The sequence below is a fragment of the Olea europaea genome, chromosome 5 (genome assembly GCF_002742605.1).
Source record: "Olea europaea var. sylvestris chromosome 5, O_europaea_v1, whole genome shotgun sequence".
NCBI classification, from domain to species: Eukaryota; Viridiplantae; Streptophyta; class Magnoliopsida; order Lamiales; family Oleaceae; genus Olea; species Olea europaea.
In genome coordinates, this window is record NC_036241.1 from 14,830,163 (window position 1) to 14,853,388 (window position 23,226).

At 40.7% G+C, this 23,226-nt stretch overlaps 2 protein-coding genes across 2 annotated transcripts; one reads left to right on the forward strand and one right to left on the reverse strand.

Annotated features, from left to right (window-relative positions):
• The first annotated feature begins 2,112 nt into the window (after positions 1–2,112).
• Positions 2,113–3,792, forward strand: LOC111394972. The gene is made up of 2 exons (XM_023021008.1): positions 2,113–2,604; positions 2,983–3,792. Exon 2 carries the CDS (start codon positions 3,166–3,168, stop codon positions 3,703–3,705), a length of 540 nt encoding a protein of 179 aa, XP_022876776.1. The 5' UTR covers positions 2,113–2,604; positions 2,983–3,165; the 3' UTR covers positions 3,706–3,792.
• Positions 3,793–3,950: 158 nt separating this feature from the next.
• Positions 3,951–5,475, reverse strand: LOC111394290. Its single transcript, XM_023020043.1, has 4 exons — positions 5,409–5,475; positions 4,513–4,979; positions 4,153–4,413; positions 3,951–4,058 (listed from the first exon to the last, which is right to left on the reverse strand). Exons 1-4 carry the CDS (start codon positions 5,473–5,475, stop codon positions 3,951–3,953), a joined length of 903 nt encoding a protein of 300 aa, XP_022875811.1.
• Between the last annotated feature and the right edge of the window lie 17,751 nt (positions 5,476–23,226).

The following is a 23,226-nucleotide window of genomic DNA, read 5'->3' on the forward strand; positions in this document are numbered from 1 at the left end:
TGCAAACATCAAAACTTAATCTAGCAATGTATCTCAAAAAAAAAATGTCAATCCAAAATTCTTTTTTCTTTTTATGAAAATATGGCACGCACTTCAACATGTATGTCATCCCAAAATGCACTCGATCACAAACACGACACACTCAACGAATAGAATCACTGCCTCAAACACAGATCAAGTTCAAACAGAATAAGTTGTATATGTGACGTATACGTGAAAAGTGCCATTAATTTTAAGTAAACAAGAATCCAAACCTTAAATTTTGTGAGAAGGGACAAGCTAAGATCACTGTAGAATGAGTGCATTATTCTCTTAATGAAAGTTAAATCCAGCATCATGAGGACCTGTAGATATTGATAGACAGTGTTTATGTTTTCTCCTCATAACTATATATATATGTTTGAGTCAAATAGGCTTCGAAGACAAGTATAAAATAAATTATGATTAGAACCATTTCTCAATTTTTCTTAGGGAAAAACACACAACATGAGATCACACTAGGTACAGATCAATTCACGGTCAATGTAACCTTATCAACAGAGAACAGCCATCTCATATCTCACAAATGCAATTAAGACTTACTTATAAGGTCTTAGTGTGTGATGTGCAGATAATATATATGGAGAAGCATATACCACAAACTCCGCATAAACTTAAATCAAGTGATGGAAATACAAAGCTATTCATATATTGAATGCGTATCTGATAACAAAATGCAATATCAAGGAAAACAAACACGATGCTACACTTTTTTTTTCTTTTTTTTTTTTCTTTTTTTGGTTCAATATTGAAATGCATTAGTAACAAACATAGGCAAAGAAAAAAAATGTATACATAGAATGAAGTTAATGCAATAATGAATGAATATAATGTGCTATACATACATGTTTCTAAGTACGTGATCAAGGAGGTACAAAGACGCCAACAACTTTCCTAAGCAATTTAAATCTCAATCCATCTAAAGGTTTGGTAAACAGGTCGGTTAGTTGGTTTTCAATAAAGATGGGTTCAAGGGACACTACTGCAGTCTTTATAAGTTCTTGAATGAAGTGATGTCTAATATCAATATGTTTGGTTCAAAAGTATTGAATAGGATTTTTGAAATATGAGGGAATGTTAGATATAAGTAAAGTGAATTGCATTTAGACGGACCTCCAGAAAGAGTTGGATCGACTACTTCCAGTAATGAGGGATGTGGAATATGGATGGAGACAGACCTCTGCTCTTGGATACTTGACGTGGGCTTAGATATAAGTAAAGTGAATTGCATTTAGACCACTTAGAGTGCTTTAGATGCATTGTATTAAATAGTTGGGTTTTGTTTGAGATTGACAGACTGTGCAGATGAATGGAAGGAAATTAAAGATTTGTTTAGATTTTTTTTAGTGCCTCCCAAATATGGTGGAGGCTAAAAAAGTTGGTCATGTGCAGTTGGAGGAGAACAAACTATCTAGCTCTCGTTTGGCCCCCATTGTGGGTACGATTTATAGTTTGGACAGAGGAATCCAAAGACGTGTTAAAATTAATGGTGATAGTGAAGGCAACAAAAAAATTGTACGAAGATTAACATCTATAGTTCCTTTTTTTGTACATCTAGAGTGAAGTTACTTCATTACTTGAAAGATGATGGTTATGCGATTAACATTGGTGCTTGTGTATTTATTTTCTGATAGTATTTGAAGTCATCATTACTAATATTCTCATGCCACTTACAAGATGGAGTACATATACAACATCGGAGATCGATGTGATGCAAAGGTCACAACACGTTTTAACGTGTCAAGTGTGGAGAAAGTATATGATGCATTAGATGATGGTCATAAGAAGATGTTCTTGAATTCGTGCTTCGGTAAATTATACAACATTAGGAATATGAAAATATCTGCCCAACTAATTCACAACTTGTTATTACGACAGGTTGTTTCTGTGAACGAGGATGAACTATGGTTTTGTTTAGGATTGGAAAAAGTTGCCCCTTTTTCTTTGTATGAGTTTACGTTAGTTACAAGATTAAATCCTGCTAATGAGGAAGAGTATCAGAGTTAAATAAATGAAAATGTTAGATTGAAAACTAAATATTTCTCAACATTCAGTAAGATTACACCTAAAGAATTAAATGAGGCTTTTGAAAAAGAGATAGAACACATGGATGATAAATATAAATTGGGTTAGTTATTATATATGAGATAGTGTTGAGGTCCAAAGAAAAAGATACATCTATAGATCTTCGCACCTTAGATATAGTTGATGATTTGGAGCTATTTAATGGATATCCATGGGGAACAAAAAGTCTTAAATTTACAATACATGCATTCCTAAGAGTGTCGAAGGATTCGAAGCCAAAGTATTCTTTGTGGGGATTTTCGCTAACGATACAGGTAAATGGTCAAAACTTGTAATTAAGACATTATTTTTATTTGATTTTAAATATTTGTAAACAACTTAGACATCTTCTTTCAGGTGTGGGCGTTCAAGTCTATTCCACAAATAGCAAACATGTATTGTGCTAGGTTACTCATCAACGAGTTGTCGAGAATGTGCCGTTGGAAATCAACACTTACTCCTAATTCCCATGATATTGCTAAAGTCTTGGATGACCCACAAGTGAGTATATCTTCTATATTGTAATTACTTTTGCATGTTACCTCAAATATTGCAAAAAGAATTTTTTTTTCAATTATTCAGCTACAAGTTCGTTGCTCATTAACAGCTTCTCCCGATGAGACTGAACAACAGTATGCCAATTTATTCATTCGTGAAACTAGAAAAAAAAGATCCGATCTTGGATGTTTATCTCTATGAGGACCGAGGATATCCAAATGTTGACGATACATTACTAGATGACTATCTAGATCTACCATAGAGTCGAAGGGAGAGAGTCTCTCCAAATACACGTGAAGATGATGTATGTATATCTTTAATGCTATTTTATAATATATTATGATGAATTGGTGCTAACTATATGTTCTCTTATTCCATTAGATGCAAAGTTCGGGGACTGCTCGTGTACATCAACGTTCTGTTCCTACAAGTCGAAGACCTCCACGTAGCCATCGAGCTTCTTGTGACCACGACGATATGTTGTGACAATTGTTGCACCACGTGGAGAAATTATTCGATAAATATGAAGAGATAAATAAAAAGGTCGATACTATAAAGAATTAGATGAGACCAAGCCAACATCTTGATAGAGACTATTCATTTGGGGCTAATGGAGTATTTGGGACTGAGGGAGATAACCATGAGAAAATTAAGAGAGAGATAAATGAAGGAGACACTATGAGAGAGATTGGGACAGGGGATGCTGTAAGGAAATTTGATGGAGGACGCACTGTGATGGAGACAGTGGCAAGGGGCATTGAGATTGAGGTTGAAACAGGGGAGATTAAGAGGGAGGTAATTGTGAAGAACATTGAGAGTGAGGCAGTTGCAGGGAGCATTGAGAGGGAGACTAAAACAGGGGGTGCTGTGATAGATACTATAGCAAAGAATATTGAGAGAGAGATGGATGTAGTTGACATTGAAAATGGGAGTAATGAGAGGATAAGGATGTACACTAAGGTTTTTACTCACAAAAGGAAAATTTTAGATAAAACTTATCACCAAATTGATGCCTTGATACGAGATAAAAGACTTAAAAAAGCTTCAAAGTTAGTTTCTTCTCCATACATGACTGGAGCTAAGTGGAGTCGTTTTTGTTTTTAAGGAAAAATGATTGCAATCATTTAAAACTACCAAAGTTGTTTTCCATTTATCACTTGGTATATGAAATAAATGACTATGAGAAAACTACCCAAAATTCATAAAATACAAATTTGGGATGAATTATGACAAAAATTCATAACATAAAACATAAATTGTAATAACTTGTTATAACATCCTATCAACTAAACAAGCAATATACTAATCCTCCAATCTTATATCGGCTAAAGGTATCTGACTTGTACATGTTAACCGGTTATGTCCAATTGCGGCACGTCTACTACATTTGTGTCTTTTGGGAAACTCTCCAGTAGATAGAATTCTTGTTGTTTTAGTACGCCCACCTCATCGTTGCACTAATGGTAGCAATACATTGAGAAAGCCAAAAGTTTTAGGAATTTCCCAATCAACTTCTTTTGGCACAGGAAAAATAGTATCGCTATAAGCTACTTTCCAATACTCAACAGTATAATACAGAGAGCAGAACAAGTAAATTGAATAGCCACTCTTCTTCACAGCAGTTATTGCATGCTCACAAGGTAAATGTTCTAGTTGAAACCGTCTACAACTACAAGTTTTTTTATCCAGGTTAACAGCAAAATTCATGGCATCCTTCCTCACTTCATATGTTTTGGCAACAAAATTCTTGGATTTATCAACATTCTTACGCAGTTTCTCTTCAATTATTAGCGTTAAAGTACTTGTATAGCTCTGTGCATTCGCACGCCTCTCATAAAATCATTTCTGCAATCTTTTTCTAATACTCTCAATCAGCGCAAGTATCGAATTTTGTCGATCTTTCTTAAATACCAAATTCAGTGACTTTGCATTGTTCGATGTCATGATATTGTAGCGGTTCCCCTGAAAGTGTAACTTGGCCCAAGCATGGAAACATATTTTGACTAAATAATCCCAAGCTTTAATATCAATTCTCTCAATTTTGCTCATATAATTTCCAAACTCTTCTAAAGTATATGCCTCTGCTGCTTTCTTAAACAGTAGGAAAATCTCAGTTTTTCGAGTTACAATACTTAAGTTACCTTTTATATGATATATGCAACGACCATGACGGGCATTTTTATAGATAGCTCGAACTCCATTGATAATACTTGGATGTCGATCAGATATAACAACAAGATCTTTGGTATCTCCCATCACTTCTTTCAACTTCATAAAAAACCAAGTCCACGATGCATTATTCTCATAATCAACTATACCCCAAGCAAGAGGATAAATTTGAATATTTACATCTTGACAAGTAGCAACAATTAGTGTACCTTTATATTTCCCAGTCAAAATGTTTCATCAATGATGACTACATTTCACATTGAAGAGTGAAATCCGCGAATGCAAGGTCTTAGAGCCATAAAAAGTACTTGAAGCGGTTCTCATTGTCAATCTCTGAGGACAATGCTGTTCCAAGATTAGTTCTAGCCAAATTATGAGAATATAAGCCCAATTTAGCATAATTATCCTCAAGGAAACCTCTTAAAAGTTCAAAAGCATATTCTCGTGACTTTCGTACCCTCTGATAACTCATTTCTACCTCGAGTTCTCGACGCATGTCATTAATGATGTCTATAGGTCTATATACAGTGTTGGAATTTTGAAATTTAAGCATTATATGTCTTCTAACAATCCACGATCTTTCCTGTCTATGATCATTTCGATGAATACTCACAGAGCAAGTATGTTCACATGCATACTTGTGGATTTGAAAGTATTTACAATTTTTGAATTTCGTTGCTCGCAAGCACCATTTGCAATTTTCATCTATGCAAACAATTGTATAGACTTCCTTATTTAATTTTGTTGACCCCAAAACAATGTTGTCAACAGATGCCGGACCCACCCACGCACACGTGAGCAAAAGTCTAACACGTTAAGACACGTGGACGGTCTAAAATGAACAGATCAAGGGCGTGGGAGTAGCTCAGCGGTGCGGGATGATAACATTCGAAATCCGACGGGATATCCGTAGACCAATTGTACAATAATTACCAATCGATGTTTGTAATGTGCATCTAAATATGTATGAACTCGTTTGTATTGCAAGATAATAAGAAAGAGAGAGTTGAGTAGAGTATGATTTCTTGTATTGATTCTTGTATTAACCTTTGTATGGGGTACATGGGGGAGTATTTAAAGTGTCATAAGTTAGATCGTGGCCTTTGGTTCGGGGTACACGTGGCCTCATCTGGTTAATTTACATGTCAAATTGTAGGCATCAGCCGCACCTAGCCTGCTATACATTTATTGATTGGCAGAGCCGCCTCTACTAGTGACAAGACTTAACATTTAAACTCATGACAATCGTCCTATCAATCATTCAAGTGAGATCTTTGTGTAGAGGATCCCTTGGGAGAAGTGTCTATGGAAGATGCTGCTTTGTGATTTGGAGGCTGCTACCTCGGCTACAGAACTTTGGCCAACAGGGCCTCAACATATGGACTTCAGAAGCTTCTCAAGAGGTAATGATAGATGGGCCTCGGTATATATGGGCCTAGGCTATGCAAATCACCTCAGCTTGAGTGCCACGTGGTTCAGCATGAGTTGGCTGTGGGCCCCGGTGGGTAGCCCAAGTGTGCAAACACGTAACAATAGTTCCCCAAGTCCAAGTATAGTCATTTATGTAATGCGAGGACTTTGATGAAGTAAAACCAGCCAGTTAAGTTGAAAGAAATTTTTGTATCCCAAATAATAGTCTCCCAAGTCCAAGTATAGATATTTATATTATGGTTGTAGTTAGAAATGTGTTGTTGTGGAAGAATGATGAAGTCGATGTGGTTTGAGAAACCGAACATGCGAGGCTTGTGGAGGCTGAATTCTGATGAGAAAGCTAAGGTGGTTGAGAAACCGAACCTGTGAGGCTTGATTGGCAGAATTTTGATGAGGAAGCTGAGGTGGTTGAGAAATTGAACCTGCGAGGCTTGTGGAGGCTGAATTCTGATGAGGAAGTCGAGGTGGTTGAGAAATCGAACCTGCGAGACTTGATGGCTGAATTGTGATGAGGACGCTGAGGTGGTTGCGAAACCAAACCTATGAGGCTTGATGGCTGATTTCTGATGAGGAAGTCGAGATGGTTGGGAACTGAACCCGTGAGTCTTGATAGCTGAAATGTGATGAGGAAGCCGAGTTGGTTGGGAAATCAAACCTGTGAGGCTTGATGGTTGATTTCTGATGAGAAAGCCGAGGTGGTTGGAAAATCGAGCCTGCGAGGCTTGTGGAGGCTGAATTATGAGGCTCACTGGTAATGATTGTTTCTCGACAATTGTGCCAATGATTTGATGTTTTACGTATATTTCAAGGAAAGGTGGCTGGACCATTCAACTTCCAAGGTGTCTGATGCAATTGAATTAAAGTCGTAATTATGAGCATAGCTGGAGCTTTTAGAAGCATACGCGTTTGGGGAGGTGCGTGGAAGACACGCTTGAATCTGAAGCATAGGTTTGAAAAATTGTTTGAATTCTACGCCTCAGATTTGATTTAGAATGAAGAGTCCAGATTCAATGGGCTTTGATCAGACGGCTGGGGTTCGTCCTAGCCCCTTTATAAAAGGCGAAAGACCCCCCATTTTTTGGATTTTCGACCATTGTAATATGATTTCTTCTTCAAAAGCTCAAGTTTTCTAGCGTTGCTCCATTCGCGTAGTCATTTTCCATAGGTATTTTCGCAGAAAATCCCTTGTATTGAGTTTATCCTTTTCTGATATGGAGTCCACCTCAGGTAGGGAATTAATAACTGTTGCGTCATTCGGTGAGGGGGCTAGTCACATAGGGGACTCCAAGGTCGAGCAATATGCTATGACTGAGGAGCCGGTAGATTATAGTGAGGAGTGGAGGGTGTCCAGAGTACATTCAAATATGACCTTGAAGAGGCTGGGAGAGATCAGAGAGAGGTACTGTGTACCTAATTATGTCGAAATGTTGGTGCCCGAGGCTCATGATCGTGCCTGCTATTCGTGGCCCGGAGGCGTGGCGGTGAGTGAATACCTATTTAAGGTAGGTATGCGTCTTCCTTTGCACCCCTTCTTTAGGGCGGTGCTAAAGAATTTTATGTTTTCGTCGACCCAAGTTTTGCCAAATGGGTAGAGTCAGTTGGTTGGTTCGTACTTCCTGTGGAAGGAAGTGTCACTTGGGGAGGACATGCTTCTCCACATTTTCATGACCCTATTCCAGCCTAGGGTGATAGGTAAGGAGTCAAGGGGTGATATTACTTAACTCCTTGGGGGGCTCACGCACCATTTGTGGTGGGGCTGCTTTCTTCCATCAAGGGATGGAAAGAATCGTGGTTCTGGGTGAGGGGCAGGTGGCAGGCAGTGGAGGGGGACACAGCCTTGGTTTGCATAGTACCGACCCATTATTATGAAACTCGTGAGTCTCTCAGCTTAAGTAGTTTACGTTCTGTATTCAAATTTTCTTTTTCTAACTGTTGAGGCTTGCTGTGCAGATAGTAGTACGACGTTTGAGTTGAGCAAGGAGGAGTTTGAAGTGATAGAGGACATTTACAAGAGACCTCTAAAACTTCGACACTTTGACCACCTCATCTACCAAAGCCACTACTTCATTGACTTTGAATTGATGGCCTCCAAAGGTAAGAGGTTTGTATACTTGTGTATTTCTTACTTTTTGTTTCGATGCTGATGTACTGACATGCTTTACAGACAAGTTCAAGAGGAGGGAGTACCCAGCCCCAGACATGGCTTCTATCCTTAAGGCCACATCTAATGTGACGGCGAGGCCCATGAAGCCGGGGCAAGTGGTGCCAAGGAGGTCTGGGGGAGGGTGGAGCGCCTCTCCAAAGATAGCATTTCTAGGGATGTTGAGGAGGGGACCCTCCAGAGGCCAGAGAAGGCCAAAGAGCCTCGGGGAAAGGAAAAGGACCCCAAGGAGTAGAAAAAGAGGAAACTGGTGCACGCCACCAGCTCATCTGGGAAGTTCGGGACCTCTGTGTCCCATGAAGGAAAAGAAGCCCCTCAGCCGAAGCTCCTGGAGGCCGTCTCAAAAGCGGTGAAGATTGAAATGGTACGGCACGCCGAGGCTGAGGAGGCTGCGAGAAGGGCGGCTGAGAAGGCAGAGTACGAAGCTCCTAAGCAGAGGCCCGCAAGAGTGCAAGGAAAATCTCCAAACTTCCTTCCCAGGAGGGAGGAGGTCCTGGCCCCGACATTGGTGGAGGCTCTACCAATTGAGATTCGAAGCGCTACTGAGAGCTTCTACAAATTCTGTACGGACCAGTGGCAGTTACACGCCTCTTTCTGTGACGCGGTGGACTTGGCAACGGCCTTTGTGAGCCAAAGTGTGGGATCTTTGGCCTCACATTGAAGTGCAGGAAGGCCTTTATTGATTTTTAGACGAGGACCCAATCCTCGAAAAAGAAGGTGACCTCCCTCGCAGAGGAGCTGAAGACCTAGGCACAAAAAATCTAAGACGCAACCAAGCTGGAGTCTGCTTTGGCTCAGATTGAAGCCTTGAAGAAGGTCTATGAGTCCCAGTGCGAGGTAGATTCCCTTACCAAGAAAGTGGAGGTCTCCAGTGACCATCAAAAGGTGACTACTGAGGCCTTGGAGAAGGCCAATCTGGAGCTGGCTGGGGCCCAAGATGCCTACAAGTTCTTGGAAGGCCAAATAAAGTGGCATGTGGATGAATTTGCCAAGGCAAATGAGGAGGCGAGGGAGGAGACGGCCAAAGACTACATTGCCAACTTTCACAACACTGAGGAGTACAAGGGCTTCAGCATCTACTGGAGAAATTATGCTTATGTCGAAATGATGGAGAGGGCTGAGGAACTCTACCCAAATCAAGACCTATCATAGCTGAGGTCGAAGTTTGTGGATGAAGTGCCTCAGACCCCAGCTGATGAAACGGTTGGGGATGAAGCAGCGAAAGTAGAAGAAGGGAGTTCTGATGCTCAGGCTGCGGAGGCTCCTCCACCATCATCCGAAGCTTAGGATGGTTTACTTCTTAGTTAATTTCGATGTACTGGCCCCAGGCCCTCCTTTTGTAACTGATTGAAAATTAATATAATCTCTTTCATTCAATGTTGTTCTTCTTCCAAGTGCATTGGTCTCGTTAGGTAATTGAACTTAAGATTGATTGAAGAATTGAATAACCTTGACTTGATATCCCAACTTCAATCACTTAAGCAAGTAAATTGTACTTAGGCTAAACAAATGTAACCTGAATAGATCCTAAGACTGGACCGTCTTTCAGCTGAACTGAGAACATTGCTAGGTCTGATTGAAAAGGTAGTTGCGTAAAGCTCGTAGTGGTTGAGCCTTGTGAATCAATGGGTAAAGAAGTTCGATCATCGTTGATGCTTCTTCTCTTGGCTTTCAACCTCGCCAAAGGGAGGCAAGTTGCGTGAGGCTCGGAGTTCAAGCGAGGTAGCCCAGAGATGGGACGCGGACCTCTCCTCCGAAGTGACGACGCTTCCTAACATAGTGGGCACCCATGTTGAGACTTCTCCTAGTGGCGTTCAGCTTCGCCAAAAGGAGGCAAGTGGCATGAGCCTCGGAGTTCAAGCGAGGTGGCCCAGAGATAGGACGCTGACCTCTCCTCCGAGGTGACGACGCTTCCCAACATGGTGGATGGTTCATCCATGTTGAGGCTTCCCCCAGTGGCGTTCAGCCTCGTCAAAGAGAGACAAGTGGCGTGCGCCTCGGAGTTTAAAATCTAGCGAGATGTTCATAGACCGATTGTACAATAATTACCAATCAATATTTGTAAATGTGTATCTAAATATGTATAAACTCTTTTGTGTTTCAAGATAATAAGAAAGAGGGAATTGAGCAAAGTTTGGTTTCTTGTATTGATTCTTGCATTAGCCTTTGTATAGGGTACATGGGAAGTATTTATAGTGTCACAAGTTAGATCGTGACCTTTGGTTCAAGGTACACATGGCCTCATCCGGTTAATTTACATGTCAAATTGTAGGCATCAGCCGTATCTATCCTGCTATATATTTATTGATTGGCAGAGCCGCCTCTACTGGTGACAAGACTTAACATTTACGCTCATGACAAACGTCCTATCAATCATAAAAGTAAGATCTTTATGTAGAGGATCTTTTAGGTGAAGTGTCTATTAAAGATGCTGCTTTGTGATTTGGAGGCTGCTACTTTGCCTACAGAGCTTCGGCCAACAGGGCCTCGTCCACCTTTAAAGGGCCTCGGCATATGGATTTCGAAAGCTCCTCAAGAGGCAATAATAGATGGGCCTCGGTATATATGGGCCTAGGCTATGTAAATCACCTTGGCTTGAGTGCCATGTGGTTCGGCATGAGTTGGATGTGGGCCCCGATGAGTTGTCCAAGTGTGCAAACACGTAACAATAGTCCTATTCAACTATTTATACATAGTTTCAGTCGACATTACATCAAATCAGTCAAATCAGCAACAGTACCGAGCTCGAAACTCGGGTCGCCGGATTCCTTGTGATTGGTCGATGAGGTCAGTGGCCATGTGTCAATGTTTTCCTTAGCTAATGATGACCTGCAAGGGGCTGGAGGTTGAGGACTTAGGATTGGTTGTTTCAGGTGGTGATGATGTCACCTGTGGTAAGTGTATTTGATTGATAAGATGATATGACAGGGGGTAATCATGATATTTTTCTGAGATGACGGGATTGTCCGATCTGGGAGTAAGGACCGAACTCACATTTAATTGAGGTGGGGTTAGAGAACTAATTTTATTAGATCGGAGTTCGGATGTCAACAGTTACCCCCCATGTCAGTTCTTTCGTAAGGGGGGCTGACCTTCTGACTTCACGGGTTCTTTTTCCAAGAAAAGTAATTATTATTATGCCAAGTGTGATGCCTGGGTAGGGATGAGCTGTACGGCATTTTTAGATAGCTTCTTTGATAAGTTTCCTGATGCTGTGTCGTTTTGCCCAGGAGATATTTCAACCGTAGATCTTTCTTCCTTTATTTTGAACTGACAGCCCAGATTAAAACCCTTTATCTTCCTTCTTTTTAAATGTTCAATGGCTTTTCATTTTGTCCTTTTACGTTACACTTTTTTTCTCAAATTACCAAGGAATTCCGAGCATGCCCTGTCTGTCGTTTGAGTAAGGTCGTCCTTCGAGTTCCCAAGTATTCCTTCGCTTCTTCACTTAGTCCGTTTGTTTTGTTCTTTTCCATGAGTTCAGACGAGTCGAGGGTTCAATTCTGGAGAAATCAACAGGAAGAATCCGTCCCTTCTACTTCTAGTTCGTCCTCGGGGTGTAGAGAGATTTTTACTCCTGTTCCTATTTATGTTGCTAACCTCGTTACTTTGGCTCGTCCTGGGGAGATGGGGCGAGATAGGGTAGACAAGGAGGTGGGTTTCCCTATGGGTAGTGAAGGGAACGATCAGTTGGAGTAGGGGGCTAGTTCTTACATGTCGGTAGTTACATGTGATATGTTAGCTAGTTGGAGGGTAAAATATGATATTTCGAGTTCGGTAATTATGATAATCCCTGAACCATCTGATCGTGCTGACGCTCTCCCTATGGGATGTGTCGCATTGAATTCTACCATCCTTCAAGTCGGGCTGAGATTACCTATTCATAGGGTTATCCGTAAGTTCTTGTCTTTTTGGGGCATAGCTCCGACACAGCTATGCGCAAATGGGTGGTGGACTTTGATCGCCACGCTTATTCTGTGGGATAGATTAGGTAACCCTGAGCTTACGATTGAGTTGTTCAATTCTTTATTTACTTTTAAGGAGGATGGGAAGAACTCGGATTGGTGGTAAACAAGTGTTAGGCCAAGGACGGGAGGTTCTCTGGTTTTAGACACCCCCTCCTCCAACAAGAAATGGAAGGAAAAGTGGTTCTATGTGTCGGGGGAGTGGCAATTTCATTCTACCAAGGTGAATCGGGACGACTTGGTCCCAGTGTTTTATCACTCATTATGTAAGTAACTGCCTCCTGGTGTTTTGACCTAGATTGTATTCCGAACATCTCTAATTGATATCATGTTACTGTGCAGATTACAAGAGACATACACTGAAGAAAGACACTCAGAGGCGAGTGGAAGCAATTCGTGCATTGCCGAAGAAACAGAGATTTTGCAAATTTTTGCTCTCGAATTCCAACCTTTTCCAGGCCGACTTGATTCAAACTAGGGTGTCAGGACCTTCCACCGTCGTAGCGTCTACATCAGTTTCAACCAGTTCAGGTCAATTTTGATTGGTTTATTGAGGTGATATTTGTTAGAGTTAAGTACTGACATACTTTTTTGTTTACAGCTCACAATTCAGAAATATTGGGATACAAGGCGGCAAAAGTTGCGGTCGCACTGAAGGCTAAGAAGAGGGACGTCCCAGAATGGGATGAAAGTCGTTTTGAGGAAGTGGAGGACGAGATCCCCTTGAAGAGGAATCATATGGTACGCCGGCCGCACCAAGAGTCCCTGATGCTGATCCCTGAGTTGTTCAATTCTTTATTTACTTTTAAGGAGGATGGGAAGAACTCGGATTGGTGGTAAACAAGTGTTAGGCCAAGGACGGGAGGTTCTCTGGTTTTAGACACCCCCTCCTCCAACAAGAAATGGAAGGAAAAGTGGTTCTATGTGTCGGGGGAGTGGCAATTTCATTCTACCAAGGTGAATCGGGACGACTTGGTCCCAGTGTTTTATCACTCATTATGTAAGTAACTGCCTCCTGGTGTTTTGACCTAGATTGTATTCCGAACATCTCTAATTGATATCATGTTACTGTGCAGATTACAAGAGACATACACTGAAGAAAGACACTCAGAGGCGAGTGGAAGCAATTCGTGCATTGCCGAAGAAACAGAGATCTTGCAAATTTTTGCTCTCGAATTCCAACCTTTTCCAGGCCGACTTGATTCAAACTAGGGTGTCGGGACCTTCCACCGTCGTAGCGTCTACATCAGTTTCAACCAGTTCAGGTCAATTTTGATTGGTTTATTGAGGTGATATTTGTTAGAGTTAAGTACTGACATACTTTTTTGTTTACAGCTCACAATTCAGAAATATTGGGATACAAGGCGGCAAAAGTTGCGGTCGCACTGAAGGCTAAGAAGAGGGACGTCCCAGAATGGGATGAAAGTCGTTTTGAGGAAGTGGAGGACGAGATCCCCTTGAAGAGGAATCATATGGTACGCCGGCTGCACCAAGGGTCCCTGATGCTGATCCTGCGTTGAGCTCTTCTCCTTTAGTGGCCATTACTTTGCCGTCTCCAGCTCATACATCGCCACCTCCTGCGGCACCTGCTTCCGCTTCGACTAGCTCAGCAAGGGTGTAGGAGAGGTGCTCAGACTTACAAAGGCCATCATTGGACAGTCCGCTAGGCCATCATCCAAAGATCTTCCTGGATTACTTGCGAGCTCCATCTCCATCGAGGGAGATTACTATTGCACTTCCCCCACCTCTGCGTGATTCTGCAAACCTGCTTACTAGGAGTTGGGGTGAAAGGGAACAGGGCTTCCTTAATGAGATACCCATAGGCGAGGCCCTAGTGACTGCTCAACTTCACGGCCATCACTCTATCCTGTACATGACGGCCGTAGCTGATAAGGTATTTTCCTTACTTCATTTTATTTGATGATTTACGTATTTGCAAAGTGCTTAACTTATGGATTTTAATATAGGTAAAATCTGAGCTCAACAAACTGACGGAGGCCAAGGATCAGGCCTTGAATTTGTATAACAGTATGGAGGTTGAGAGAGCTCAGTTTGCCATAAAAGAAAAAGAATACGAGAAGAAGCTTAACACGATGGGGTTTGAGCTGAACTCGAGGCTAGAGATGGAGGAGAAGTGGATGGGGGAGATTAGAGCTCTAAGGGAGGAGACCGATCGTAGGGCTGAGGTTGAGAAAAAGAGGATTGAGGAAGAGAGAGTTCGGATGAGGAGGCTGTGGAGAAGGTACAGGAGGTAAATGAGAGAGCAAGAGAGGCGACGCGTAGATTGAGGAGGCTGAATCTAGGGCTATGAAGACAGTGGACACTTGGAGGTCATCCTCCGAGTTTGAGCTCTTGCTTAGGATGCTTACGTTGTGGCTCTGGAGGAAGTAGTAAAATACATTCGCAGAGAGAGGCCAGGGTTTGATGTGGGTTTCCCTGAGAAGGCTGAGGAAAAGTAGAAGGAAGAGCTTCAGTGTTTGTCGGAAGCGGCAGGGGTTCGAATTTCTCCTGCTGATGAAGATGATATCGCTCCTCGCGAAGACCTCCCTCCCTCTAGCTCTTCTTAGGACATTTTTTGGATTTGTGATGAATTTGTTAAACTTTATGGATATCTTGTTTGTGCTCGAAGATGAGCCGTACTCTATTTTGAATGTTTATGAAAATGCATGTTTTTTTTTGTGGGGTCTAAATTTTATTGCTTATTTCATCCTTTCATGAAATTTTAATGATGGAACGTCTTTTAGTCAGTATATGTGACAGAACTCATAAGTCATGCGAACCTAGATCGATTGCACATGCTGCTAGGCTTCGTAGAATTTCCAAATAGGAATTTCAGCTAAGGGTCATAGCATTTACGACCTTAGATCGGTCTGTGTATGTAGTAGGGCTTTGTAAGATTCCTTAGGAGGAATATTCACTAACGGTAACACGTATAGCCTTAGATCAGCTTGCGTAAGTAGCAGGGCTTTGTAAGATTCCTTAGGAGGAATGTTCACTAAAGGTAACACGTACAACCTTAGATCGGCCTGCGTAAGCTGCAGGGTTTTGTAAGATTCCTTAGGAGAAATATTCACTAAGGGTCGCAGCACTTACGACCTTAGATCAGCCTGCGTATGGAGTAGGGCTTTGTAAGATTTCTTAGGAAGAATGTCCACTAAGGGTAACACGTACAACCTTAGATTGGCCTGCGTATGGAGTAGGGCGTTGTAAGATTCCTAAGGAGAAATGTCCACTAAGGGTAACATGCACAGCCTTAGATCGGCCTGCGTAAGTAACAGGACTTTGTAAAATTCCTTAGGAGGAATGTTCACTAAGGGTCACAACACTTCTGACCTTAGATCGGGCCACGTATAGAGTAGGTCTTTGTAAGATTCCTTAGGAGGAATGTCCACTAAGGGTAACACGTACAGCCTTAGATCGGCCTGCGTATGGAGCAGGGCTTTGTAAGATTCCTCAGGAGGAATGTCCACTAAGGGTCACAGCACTTACGACCATAAATCGGCCTGCGTATAGAGCCGGGCTTTGTAAGATTTCTTAGTACTCTGAACAAGATGTTTAAAAGTAGGAAGTCCCTTTTCTTTGGTGTGATTGACATTACAAGTGGGTTTTATATGTCATGGACTTTTCCCGTTCATTGATAATACCGTTTGAGGTGTTCGCCATTCCAAGGATGGGGTAAGGGTCTACCCTCCAAGTCTTCCAGCTCATATCCCCCTTTTAGCAGGACCTTCGTTATCAGATAGGGGCCCTCCCAATTTGGCTCTAGGCATCCACTGCTTACCTCTCTTGTGGGAAGGAATATTTTTCATAATACGAGGGATCCTACTTCGAATTCTCTTTTTCGGACTTTTTGATTGTAGTACTTGGCGTTCCACTGCTTGTAAACGGCATTTTTAAGTTCAACATTGTTCATTTTCTCCTCGGTTATGTCGAGTTCCGTATGAAAAGCCATGTGGTTCCTTTCTTCGTCGTAACCAGTTTTGTGCAGCGAGGGAATACTGACTTCTAGTAGGATCACAGCCTCTACACCGAAAGCCAGTGAGAACGGTATTTCTCCCGTGCAGTCCTTGCAGTGGTGCGATAAGACCATAGCACACTGGGGAGTTCGTCGGCCCATCCTCCTTTAAACAAGTCGAGTTTTGCTTTCAATGTATGCTTAATAATTTTGTTAATAGCTTCGACTTGGCCGTTTGCCTGCGAATGGTTCGGCGTTGAGAAATATTTCTTGATGCCGAACTCTTCACAGAAATCTGAAAGTCGCGCATTGTCGAATTGTTTTCCATTGTCTGTAACAATGGAGTGAGGTATGCCGAACCTGTAGATGATTGATTTTCACAAAAAGTCGGTTGTTTTCTATTTGGTAATCTCGGCAAGTGGCTCTGTCTCGGCCCATTTGGTGAAGTAATCAACTACGACGATGGCGAATTTTACACCTCTTTTTCCAACGGGCATAGGTCCAACTAGGTCGACCCGCCATTTCGCAAAGGGCCAAGGTACTGTTACTGGGTTCAACTCGCACGGTGGAGGGTTTATGATGGGGGCGAGGCGCTGGCATTTGTCGTATCTTTTGACAAATTCAAAGGAATCGAGTCTTATTGCAGGTCAAAAGTATCCTTGTCGTATAATCTTGTGGGCTAGTGAGAGCCCACCTGAATGGTTTCCACATATTCCTTCGTGAACGTCTTGCAGGGCATGCTAAACTTCTTCTTCATTTAAACACCTTAACAAAGGTATAGAATATCCCCATTTGTATAGTACATCATCAATGAGTGTATACCTGACCGACCTGATTCGAAGCTTTCTAGCCTCTGCAAAATTTTAGGAACATTTCCCGATTTTTCGATCTGATCCTGCTGGGTTGGTTTGGGGTCTATCATCATACGGACCACTTCGTCCAGCTCTGTAGACGGTAGGGATATTCTTCCCACGAGGATATTATCGAATTCTTCAATTCCCTCACTGGTGGCTAGTCGGGCCAGTGCGTCGGCATGACAGTTCTGCGATCGGGGAATTTGCTTGACTTCGGTGGTATTGAACCTTTCAAGTTCTTTTCCTACAACTTGTAGATAGTTGTCCATTCTTTCTTCTTTCACCATATATACACCGTTGACCTGATTTATGACTAGCTGAGAGTCGCTGTGTATGATCAGGTTGGAGATCCCCAACCCTGAGGCCATCATTGTGCAGGCAATGAGAGCTTCGTACTCTGCCTCAATGTTTGAGGCTTTAAAGTCAAATGGTAAGGCTTTGCAGAATATACGATGTTCAGGGCTGATTAATACAACGCCTGCCCCAGATCATTCTCCAGTGGATAAACCATCGAAATAAAGTCTCCATGGAGCTTCTTCTTGTAGTTCCTCGATTGAGTCGTTGCAGAACTCAAAGACAAAGTTGGCGAGTGCTTGGCCCTTGATGGAGGAACGTGGCGTGTATTTGATGTCAAATTGTCAGAGCTCGACTACCCATTTTACCATCCGACCTGAAGTGTCAGGTCTTTGTAGTGTTTACCTTAATAGAGAGTTGGTGACGACCTCAATGGGGTGTTCCAAGAAATATGGCCTTAGTTTTCGCGCGGCCATCAGCAGGGTGAATGCCAGTTTCTCTACAGGTGAATATCTGAGCTTGGCTTCATGAAGCGCCTTGCTTACATAATAGACTGGGTGTTGAACACCATTTGCTTCTTGGGTTAGAACCGCACTAATGGCATGTTCTAAAATAGATAAATAAAGCTTGAGGACCTCGTCGGCCTTAGGTTTTGAAAGCAACGGAGGCTGAGCTAGTTGTCTCTTTAGCTCGTTAAAGGCGTCCTGGCATTCTTTGTTCCATTCAAACTTCTTTCCTCCTCGTAACATGTCAAAGAAGGGTTTGCAACAGTCTGTAGACTTGGAGACGAACCGACTGAGGGCGACAATCCTTCCGATTAAACTTTGTACCTCTCTAGGTTTAGTTGGAGGCCTCATTTGGATGACAGCTTGTATTTTTTAGGATTTGCCTCGATTCCTTGGTTGTTCACAATGTAACCTAGGAATCTTCCAAAGCTGACCCCGAGAGCACATTTCCTTGGGTTCAACTTCATTCCATACTTCCTTAGTATATCAAAAATCTCGATCAGGTGCTGATAGTGATCCTTGGCCTTAATGCTTTTGACCAGCATATCGTCAATATACACTTCCATTGTTTTTCCGATCTGTTGAGAAAACAAGGAATTCACTAGTCGTTGGTAGGTCGTACCAACATTTTTGAGACCAAATCACATTACTCTGTAGCAGTAAAGACCTCGATCAGTTACAAATGAGGTATGTTCTTGATTTGGGCTGTACATCGATATCTGGTTATATCTAGAATACGTGTCTATGAAGCAGAGTAGTTCGTGTCCGACAGTGGCGTCCACCATTTGATCTATTCTTGGCAAAGGAAAACTATTTTTTGGGCATGCTTTGTTGAGGTCGTGATGTCTAAGCATACCCTCCAATCTCCGTTGTGTTTTTTCACAAGGATCGGATTTGCCCACTTCAGGTATTTGGCCTCATGGAGGAAACCGTTATGCAACAGTTTTTGCACCTCCTGTTGAGTGCTTCATATCTTTCAGGGTTCAAAAGTCGTCGTTTTTGCTGCTTTGACCGAATTGAAGGATCCACCTGTAATTTGTGGCATGCGATATTGGTGTCTATTCCTCTCATGTCCCCGTGATTCCAGGCGAAGACATCAAGATTTTGTCTAAGGAAGGCCACAATTTCGTTTCGGGTGGATGGCTGCAACTCGCGCCCGACTTTGAGTTCCTTTGTTGGGTCCTTGGCACAGACTTGAACTCCTTCTAGTTCTTTGACGGGTTCTCCTCCTTCGATCCTAGTCCACGAGTCTAGTGGAATGAGCTCGAATTCCCATACGTTTGCCTTATGCACTCCCGGGGAGTTGCGTTGATGGCTGGAATAGGTTTCCCTCATGGTGGTCATTTGAGGGTCCTGTCGTCGTGGAGAACTTGGTGGTGTATTCGTTTCATGAGGGTGGGTATGAAATGGATTTCTGGAACTTGAGCTACAACTCATGGCTCTCCAATTTTGTGGAGAGAATGAGACTATTTTTCAGAATTAGGGCCCTTCCTCTAGCGCCAAACTATTGACGTCAAAATTAGCAAGGCTAATTTTAATCCGACTTTAAGAAAAAAGGACAATTTATTGTTGAAAAAAGACCACAAAATATGTTTAGAGAGTGTAATTATGCATTGAGTTGTTGTATGAAATCCCTTTCCCTTTATAGGAGTCCTATTCAACTATTTATACATAGTTTTAGCCGACATTACATCAAATTAGTCAAATCAGCAACAGTACCGAGCTCGAAACTCGGGTCGTCGAATTCTCTTGTGATTGGTCGATGAGGCCGGTGGCCATGTGTCAATGTTTTCCCCAGGTAATGACGACCTGCAAGGGGCTGGAGGTTGAGGACTTAGAATTGATTGTTCTGGGCGGCGATGATGTATCATGTGGCAAGTGTATTTGATTGATAGGTGATGTGACAGAGGGTAATCATGATATTTTTCTGAGATAACGGCGGGATTGTCCGACCTGAGAGTAAGGACCGAACTCACATTTAACTAAGATGGGGTTAACGAACTGTTTTTATTAGATCGGAGTTCGGATGTCAACCTACAGTATAGTATAATACGGTAGATATCAAATGCACCCCCTCAATTTCTCACAAATGCACCATTAATTTCTTACCGTTAGTTGAATATTTGGTTCGGATCCCTTTATATTAGCAAGAAATTGGCAAGCTGCTCGGCACCCAAGCAAAAAAGGATAAGTCTTGATGTTTTTAAAATATTAGGGGTATCCGCATCCTTCACATGAAATGGGGCCCACCTCGTGCAGGTCCCATCCCATGTGAGGAGTGTGAACACTCCTATGTACCCAAATTATGTACACTAAACACAATTCGGAGAAAAAAAAAATCTTCCTTATTGAAGTAGATTGAGCCTACTCAAGGTTAGCCCATTCAAGAAGCAGAAGAGTGAGATTTTGGGCCAGGTTAAAGTCCAACCCAAAATTAAAGTTTCAAAATTGGCCGAAATATTCCAAAAGCTCTTCTATGAATGTTCACAAAAATTTCCACCCTAACTACAAAAGCATTTCGTCATGATTTTCAGTATAAGTTATCTCATTATTGCAACAGGAGTAGCAATATTGTTTATAATATAGCTTTACATTGAATCGCAGTTTAGCAGAGTCCGATTACAGATATGAAAGATAAAAATCTTCATGATATTACATTGGTTGCATTATAAAAATGAAACTGGAAACACATATTAAGTTAATTTTATCTTTTTAGATAGCCGATTAAGGCTTCTTGTGATATGGATTATGCAAAATTCATTAATTATGATATTCATATAATTAGTTGTGGAAATGATTATAATTAGAAAATGAATAATCATTCATAGATAATGTAAAATGATAATTGGATTCAGTAAGTTCTGATTTACACCACTACAATACGGGGAAAATTCCATAATTACAATAATTTAAGAATAAAATTTTAAAATTTAAAACTTGTAAAAAAAACTTTCAAAAATCAAATGGTATATCACTGTGATCTTTGATAAATATTGTCCTATAAATTGAAACTAAAACACATCATAGTTACATATTATTTACGGTCACTATCACATAAACTCACAAATAACACAAAATCAAAGTCATATACCACATTTTATGGACTCCAGTCACATACTAAGTCACAAATTACCCAATTATGTCACAATCATTTATCAAAAAAGGTCACAGTTACATATGTTATCTAATGGTGTGATTGACTAGTTAACGGTGGTACCCATGGTCGGAATAGGTCTACTATCACCAACAACACTGAAGATGAGCCATGATGTGGAATCCGCCAACCTATTTTCATTACTTACAAGAGCAACGAGGAAAATGAGGCCATAAGCAGCACATAGAGTGAAGAATAATCCGTCTTGACATTTGACCAATTCATTGATTTCATTCCACTAGTTCCATGGCAGTCCTCCGATTTCGATATCAATTGATAGAAAGCTCAATGGCATTCTAGTTATTACATACTTTTTATTTATGAACAAGTAGAGAAAATCACGGTGCGACCACTGAATGAAGAGCGGCCACCACATCGGGAGGCCTCATCCCTACTAAAAAATTAGAACGCTTCTTTAACTCACATTTTCTCCCCTCCATGCTTACTTTTATAATTTATTTTCACTTTGCTCTCTACAAATTTTTCACTCACACCCTTGATACCACTACTAAAAAACAGCTTTTTACCTACGAAAAATTATCGACGGATGCAATCCGTTGGTAATTAGAAACGGATTATCCATTGGTAAAAGTTATTCACTTTCAGCTACGATAATTTTCGTTGATAACGATGATATCTTTTTACCAACAGATATTCCGTACCTCATATAATCGTTTAACATTTGGATCTTTCACCTACGGATATTCCGTTGGTAATTAGAAACATTCACTTATCCCACATCAAAAGTTCACAACAAAGTCTGAGGAGTCGCCCTCTATAAATAAATTTGTGTTCCAATAAGTGGTTAAACAATATTTTGGCCTTTTAATTCGGTTGGCTAACATTTTAAAAAAATAGAATTATTAAATAAATAATAAAACCAAGCCTTACATAAATGCGGCTATTTACAACATTGATTTTTACCAATTATAATGGTAAATATTTACAAACGGAAAGTCGGTTGATATTGGTTAAGATTTTTATTAACGAAAATTTCGTTGGTAAAATATTTACACTTTACCAACGATAAATGTATTGGTAAAATGTTTACTTTTCACCTACGGCAGGATCCATTGGTATCTATCAACAACCCTCAAATTAGCAATAGATTTGCGGTTGCAAATATTCCATTGGTAAAGAGTAATAGCAAAGGATATTGAGATTTCAGAAATGAAAAATTCGTGCCTAAAGTTATATTTTTTAGTAGTGTACAGGTTGTATTTACATTTTACATACCGTATTTTTTAGATTTACGATTTGCACTCTATTATAATTTGATAAAAAAAAATTGTTCGTAAAAAATTTACAAACTGTTTGAATTTTAGCAAAAGCAGCTCTCCGGGGTCGGATCGATTGGCTGAAAGGCCTGACAAAGAACGTTTCTTATCATTAAAAATAGTTAAAATAGAAAAAATAAATATATTGAGCTTTACATTATTGGTAGAGTGAAAACTAACTATCGCAAAAGAACTCGAACAAGAAAAAAGAAAAAAAAAAAAAAAAAGGTAGAAATAGCCAATTAAGGTGGTTATATTGACATCAAAATTATTGTTTGGTGAACTACTTTTCACCTCACGAAATGTTCATAACTTTATTCTTTGTCGTACTAATGTCCTCAACTTTTTACTTTGTTTCATTCTTTTCATCAATATTCCAATAAGTAGTTTATCTTGTCTTTGCTAGCGCTTTTCATCCAAAAAGTTCGTTGAGAGGACTTCAAAAATTAACTGTCTCTCATAATTCTAAATAAACAAAAAATTACCAATATAAAGTACGACTTGATATTTGTAATAATTGAAAGCACACTGATAGGCATAAGCCATTAATCAAGAAATAGATGAGCTAAATAATATAAAATTGATGATAAGATTTAAAAAAATAAAAAAAAGTGTTGACATAAGTGCGACAATAAGCGAAAATTGAAGATACTGAATGTAATTAAAAAGTAATGCGAATATAAACACCCTAAAAATCAGTTCATTCATAAGGACTCGTGATATTTAACATGTCAAATGAAGCTTAAATGGTTGAAAACGAAACGTTATTTTTTCCATATTGTCAATTGTTTGTATATACAAATATACATAAAGAAAGAGAGAAAGAGTATACCATTTGTCGCTTTGGACCCCAAAAAAA

What these genes read in the sequence shown, in the direction of transcription:
- LOC111394972 (XM_023021008.1), top strand. Translation starts at nt 3,166, where the DNA reads ATGAGACCAAGCCAACATCTTGATAGAGACTATTCATTTGGGGCTAAT.
- LOC111394290 (XM_023020043.1), bottom strand. Translation starts at nt 5,475, where the DNA reads ATGAAAATTGCAAATGGTGCTTGCGAGCAACGAAATTCAAAAATTGTA. An exon ending in AAATACTTTCAAATCCACAA is followed by an intron (nt 4,980 to 5,408) that starts GTATGCATGTGA and finishes GGAAATATAAAG; the next exon opens with GTACACTAATTGTTGCTACT. An exon ending in ATGCAAAGTCACTGAATTTG is followed by an intron (nt 4,414 to 4,512) that starts GTATTTAAGAAA and finishes GCGAATGCACAG; the next exon opens with AGCTATACAAGTACTTTAAC.